Genomic DNA, 6,571 nt, shown 5'->3' on the forward strand with positions numbered 1-6,571 from the left:
ACAGACAGGGTGGGGGAACAGACAGGGTGGACAGACAGGGTGGACAGACAGGGTGGGGGGGGACAGACAGGGTGGGGGGACAGACAGGGGTGGGGGACAGGGTGGGGGGACAGACAGGATGGGGGGGCCGGGTGGTGGGGGGACAGGGTGGGGGGACAGACAGGGTGGGGGGGACAGACAGGGTGGGGGGGACAGAGTGGGTGGGGGGACAGAGTGGGTTGTGGGGACAGACAGGGTGGGGGGACAGAGTGGGGGGGACAGGGTGGGGTGGGAGGACAAAGTGGGGGGGACAGGGTGGGGTGGGGGGACAGGGTGGGGGAGACGGCCGATTCAGGTGGCTGATTCCGTTGTGGGACGGCCAGAGCCCAGAGCCCCCCGGTGTCCGGGACCACAGTCTCGATGCTCTGTCTGCTTTGGTCCTGATCCCCCAGGGCCCCAAGCCCCTGGACCCCCGGCCCCCTGGGCCCTGGACCCCCTGGACCCCCGGCCCCTAGACCCCCGTTCCCTGGACCCCAGTTCCTGGACCCCCGGCCCCTGGACCCCAGTTCCTGGACCCCCAGCCCCTGGACCCCAGCGGGATGTGTTGACCCAAAGGTCAAAGTTTCATGTCCAGCGGTATTTTTTCATAGATATCGTTTATAGATGCTAACAATGTCGCTGACAGGATCTGAATCTCGTTACGAAAAGGAAGGGGGGAAGAAAACAAATGGAAATGGAATTGCTCATCAAATATTTGTGTGAACAGTTTATGGGACGTTTAAAATCAATCAATGGTGCGAATGTGCTATCTACTGTCATCAACCCTTCCCCTGCATATCTACACCCAGACTAATACACACACACACACACACACACACACACACACACACACACACACAAACACAGACACACACACACACACACACACACACACACACACACACACACACACACACACACACACACACACACACACACTCGCACACACATACATCTCCACTCAAAACCAGCCTAGCCACTCTGTTGAATGAAATCGATGCAGATGTCAAATGTTTATAATTGATGACACCTGAAATATGCAGATTTTTGGTTGCAGACTGCGCTGCACTGGGACCCCAAGCTATGGCCGCTAAACTAAATGAACAGACTCAATGGTTGCCACTCTACCAGTAGGATTATAGCACAGACTTACTGTGAGGTTGTGTGTGTGTGTGTGTGTGTGTGTGTGTGTGTGTGTGTGTGTGTGTGTGTGTGTGTGTGTGTGTGTGTGTGTGTGTGTGTGTGTGTGTGTGTGTGTGTGTGTGTCTGTGTGTGTGTGTGTGTGTGTGTGTGTGTGTGTGTGTGTGTGTGTGTGTGTGTGTGTGTGTGTGTGTGTGTGTGTGTGTGTTTGTGTGGGTGGGTGCGTGCGTGTGCGCGTGTGCGCGTGTGTGTTTGTGTGTTTGAAGTAAAATAAATAATGATCAGGCTATAGGGGAGGAGATGGCACAAAGTATTTGTGTGAACCGCTCTCCCAGAAGCCCTCGCTGCCATCTGCACATTGGCTGGCCGTTGATCCGGAGCAGTTTGAGATGAACAGACCAGAGCTCCCTCGTCCACCCCCATTACTTCTGTGGGACAGAGGAGCTCATCAACAGGACTTAAACTCTGACTAACATTCAACCTCACTAGGCGGAAGACGATTTCAAGAGACACAACATCCCCCGAGGGCTATGCGCTCCAGAAACTTGGAATCTGCTCAGTTCTGCATGAATCACTCACAAATAGCCAAACCACTTTTTATAGGTGGAATTCTGTGATTCAAAGGTCAGAACCATGGATGGTGTTTTCCATCACATCATTTCTATATTGGTTTAAATGGATCAAAAAGGATCTAAAGAGAGCCCAATAACATTTTGAGTGTGTGTGTGTGTGTGTGTGTGTGTGTGTGTGTGTGTGTGTGTGTGTGTGTGTGTGTGTGTGTGTGTGTGTGTGTGTGATTTCAGCTAAAGTATAATTAACGCCCTAAAAGCATTGCACACCTTGTGCTTTTGGCCTCCTTTTTTCAATCTAATTCTCCTAAAAGGACATTTTTCATATTTGTTTTCACTGCAGACTTTGAGAAAACCATTTCATTTTGAGGCAATTCAAAACACCTGCTTTCCTTTTCAATTCCCTTTATTGATCCTTCAGCAAGACAAGAGCAGCATTTCTACCGGTTATCTGAACACCACCCGAAAGTAATCAGACCAAAGAAAGAATGAATGGCTTATCGATGCAGTCCCATTGCTCTGGGAGGGTAAATGGACCAACACCCTCTTGGCTAGAACGGATCGCAGTGATGGAGAGTGAGGGAAGACAAGCCATGAGAAGTTATAATGCCTGCTTCAACAAAATACAACAACATAACACAGGCAGGATCTCAGCCTGTCCAACTGTTTGAGAAGAGACCAGGATGTTCAAAAAGCACACAATGGGAAAGACACATGTGAAGAGACTACCAGTGTTGACCAATGAACAGTCAGTAAACACAGTATATGTGAAATACTCAGCTAACTTATAGTGACGGAGCAGACAGTCTTCAATGACACCAACAAGCCTACGGGGCTGTCTGGAGACACAGGGATAAAACAAAGTCCCCACTGCCATCTTGTGTTGATATTTATTATCTAATAACTTCGCCAGTTGAAGAGCTTCAGAGTGACCCACAGCAGAGTGTGGGAGGGGGGGTATGGGTAGAGGGTCGAGGCTAAAGAAAACTCAAGTCGAGTGAATGGTTCACCGAAGGCGGTGCCGTAAGCTGTCTGCTGCCTTTCATCACTTCCTGACTGAGAACGGTAGACAGGTTTGGGGGGTGGGGGCTGTGCTGTTACTTTTGGCAAGAGGTCTGTTCGTCCTCCTCTTTGGTCAGGGACCATTCCCCTTCTCACCGAGGGAGGCCATGAGATGTCCTGCTGGGCTTGGTGTGTGCGTTTGCGTTACCGTGCCCTGCTGGGCGTGGTGTGTGCGTTTGCTTGGCCAGTCCGGGGTGCGTGCATTTGTTGGCACGAGGGTGTGGTTGATGCGTGTGTTAGCGTGGGGTCCCATGTGTCTACCCGTTCTCTCGTAGTCGACCTAATGCCCTTTTTAAGTTTGCTTAAAGAGCTGAAAAGGCCAAAAAACACAGAACAGGTTCCCTCTTATGTCCTTGTAGGGCGGCCGTACCATCAGCCGTGGAGAGCAGGCTGAGTGGAGGAGAGAGAGAGAGAGAGAGAGAGAGAGAGAGAGAGAGAGAGAGAGAGAGAGAGAGAGAGAGAGAGAGAGAGAGAGAGAGAGAGAGAGAAAGAGAGAGAGAGAGTGGATAGTCCTGAGTGGTTCCTGGCTAGTTACCTCTGAGTCGAAGATTAGGTAAGGCGATACTCATCTAAAACAAAACTAGGACAACAATTCCATTAAGAACGTAAAAACCAGTGAGAGGAAAAAAAGATACCAAAAGATTAAACACTTTTGTCGGCACTAACCCATTAATCATTGTTTCCACTTCAAACTTAAACTCTAAAACAAAATGAAAGGACTTTGGCCCCACACACATGAACAGTCTGAGAGGGAGAAGGTTAGAGGATACGGAGGATTTACCGACGCGGAGAATCAGAGCCGGATGGGGGCGGGGGGGTCGTTTCCTATTGCATAACGGTGACAGAGTGTGAAACTGTTCATATCCCTGCTGTCCCGAGCAGTCTGTGTGTTATATTCTTAAAGCACTTTTATTTTCAGGTACCACGTTAAAAAAAGACGAGAAGAGGGAGGGGCTGGGTGTGTGGGGGGGCGGGGGGGCTGTGTCTGGGTGGAGGTGTGTGTGGGGGGGGGGCTGTGTGTGGGGAGCCTTCAGTTCATCTCCAGGTCGTCTGGGGTGGGTGCGTTGTAGCTCTGGAAGAGGGGCTGCATGAAGAGGCCCATGGTGCCCGTCACGCACACCAGCACGAAGATCCACAGGAAGAGGCGGTCCACCACCATGGCCACGTACTTCCAGTCCTCGATGATCTGGAGCAGGAGGAGAGCAACGTTAGTGTTGATTCATTTATTGATTGATTTATTGATTGATTCACGGATGTAGAAGATGTTTTTTTCTATAGTGACTGATGCCATGAAGGACCAGGTAGGGTCACCTGTTCCTCTCGCTGGAGGGTGACAGCGGACGTTGGGTTTTGAACCCAGAACCTCTAGAACATTGGCCACTACAATATTAATCAATATAAATAATAATGATGCTATTATATTGGTTCAAAGGAAAACTATTTTGGTGTTGATCAGAATTGGTGTTGGGTCTGGTGTTGATAAAGGTTGATGTTGGGTTTGGGGTTGATAAAGGTTTGTGTTGGGGTTGATAAAGGTTGGTGTTGGGATTGATAAAGGTTGGAGTTGGGTTTGGGGTTGATAACGGTTGGTGTTGATCTGGTGTTGATAAAGGTTGGTGTCTGGTTTGGGGTTGATAAAGATTGGTGTTGGGGTTGATAAAGGTTGGTGTTGGGTCTAGGGTTGATAAAGGCTGGTGTTGGGTCTGGGGTTGATAAAGTTTGGTGTTGGCGGTTAATAAAGGTTGGTGTTGGGGTTGATAAAGGTTATTGTTGGGTCTGGTGTTGATAAAGGTGTTCTGGGGTTTGGGGTTGATAAAGGTTTCACAGCCAATCAATTCCACTTGAGTCACACTGATGGGGTCATGGGCGTCCATCAAGGATGGGAAACACAACACACCATAGTCTATCTACCCCCCGACATAAAACCAATGCTGTTCTGCTACAGCCTAGCAATACCTTCAGTAACAATAAAGCTTTCATTCGTGTGTCTCTAGCGACATTGCCAGTCACGTGAAACAAAGAGAAAACACACCGTTTTAAATCGGTCGATTCATAAACATAACTTGACCGTGCAGTCATGCAAATACTTATAGCCATGAACACACATCCGCGTAGAAACATAAACAGGCTGTTTTGGACCTACAGGTCACAATCAGCTCCTTCTGTTTCTGTGTTTTAAGTTACAGGAGCATCTGACACATTGGTTGATTGATTGGATGAAAATATTATTGGAGGAATTTACTGCCATGTCCACAATTCTTCTTCAAATGCCTTTAACCTAATCTAACCCTAAACCTAACATAAAGACTGTGAGCTCAGTGCAGAGAGGGACCAGTGGTAGGCCCTATTCACACCTGGCATTGACCTGTGTCTCTGGTGATCTCTAAGTACATCAGCTCACACCTAAGGATGCGTTTACACATTTGTCTGAAGTGTTCACTTGTGACTGGATCTCACTTCCCCGCTTTATATACAAAAAACACAGGCATCATTGCTATTTGCAAAGATCAAATTTGTTGCTGATTCCACTCACTAAGCTACTGGAAATGAAGAAGAAGAAGAGAATCAAAACAACAGACAATACAGAGTCTTGTTCTTGGAAAACAAAAGACAAATAAAGACAGACTTAACGCCCAGAAAATTTTCTCACACGGTTTGATGTTAATACGACACCGTAGGTTTACGATGAGGAGCCGTCCCCTCTGGTTTTGTCTCACCACAGACCCACGTTGACGTGTGTGACAGGGACGTACTTTGACTTGAGCGGCAAAATCTACAAGCATGCATCAACACAACTCCATGCCTGCATGCACACCCATATTACCACCCCCAGATACTTCCCCCAGAAACACCCCACCCTCTCCCAAAGCCGCCCCCCCTCTCCCACAGCCCCCCCCCCTCCCTCACAGACCCCCTCCTCCCCCAGACCCCCCTCCCCCACAGACACCCCCCCCCATAGACACCCCCATCCCCCACGCACCCCTTCATCGTCGTCCTCGCTCTTCATCTTGTCGGCGATGTAGCGCACGCCGTCCACCGCCTCCTCCATGTCCATGTTGCACCGCAGCGTGGTGCGCTGGCGGACTTCGCTGCTCTCCGACAGGTTGTTGACCCGCCAGCCGAAGCGCTTGGCCGACTCCTCGTTGACATAGAAGGAGGAGGCGGCGTCCGACACCAGGCCCCCGCCCCCCCCTCCGGCCCCGCCCCCCCGCTGGTTCTTCCGCGGCTCCCCCGAGAAGGTCTGCTGCTGGTGCTTCTTGCGGAAGCGCTCCCGGATGTTGGAGCTGCCGGGCCGCCGCATGAACAGGAAGTAGGGCAGGCTGTGGATGAAGATGCGCTTGACCCACACGGGCATGCTGTGGGTGCTGGGGGAGCGGTGGTGCACGTTGAGCACGCACACGCTGGTGACGATGGAGAAGGTGACCAGCACCATGGTGAACATCAGGTACTTCCCTATCAGCGGCACTGCCAGGGAGGTGGGCGGGACGATCTTGGAGATCAGCAGCAGGAACACGGTGAGCGCCAGCAGCACGGAGATGCACAGCGTGATTTTTTCCCCGCAGTCGGACGGCAGGTAGAAAACCAGGATGGCCAGCGAGGTGATGAGCACGCAGGGGATGATCAGGTTGATGGTGTAGAAGAGCGGCTTGCGCTTGATGATGAAGTCGTAGGTGATGTCCAGGTAGGTGATGTCCTGGGGGTCCTCGTTCTTGCGGCCCGGCAGCGAAATTATGTCCCACTCGCCGCTGGGCTTGAAGTCGTCCAGGTTGGCGAAGTCGCTC

The 6,571-nt window shown here is 50.8% G+C and overlaps 1 protein-coding gene across 1 annotated transcript in view; it reads right to left on the reverse strand.

Annotated features, from left to right (window-relative positions):
• Positions 1–3,819: 3,819 nt before the first annotated feature.
• LOC130390590 (neuronal acetylcholine receptor subunit beta-2-like) overlaps positions 3,820–6,571 on the reverse strand; it is an 11,336-nt gene continuing 8,584 nt past the window's right edge. Inside the window, exons 5-6 of the mRNA XM_056600634.1 lie at positions 5,770–6,571; positions 3,820–3,975 (exon numbers count right to left, since the gene is read on the reverse strand). The exon at positions 5,770–6,571 is cut by the window's right edge and continues 198 nt beyond it. Of these exons, the coding sequence (XP_056456609.1) occupies positions 3,820–3,975; positions 5,770–6,571 (958 nt within the window). The remainder of the gene's footprint in view (positions 3,976–5,769) is intronic.

The sequence above is a fragment of the Gadus chalcogrammus genome, chromosome 10 (assembly GCF_026213295.1).
Source record: "Gadus chalcogrammus isolate NIFS_2021 chromosome 10, NIFS_Gcha_1.0, whole genome shotgun sequence".
Classification (NCBI taxonomy): domain Eukaryota; kingdom Metazoa; phylum Chordata; class Actinopteri; order Gadiformes; family Gadidae; genus Gadus; species Gadus chalcogrammus.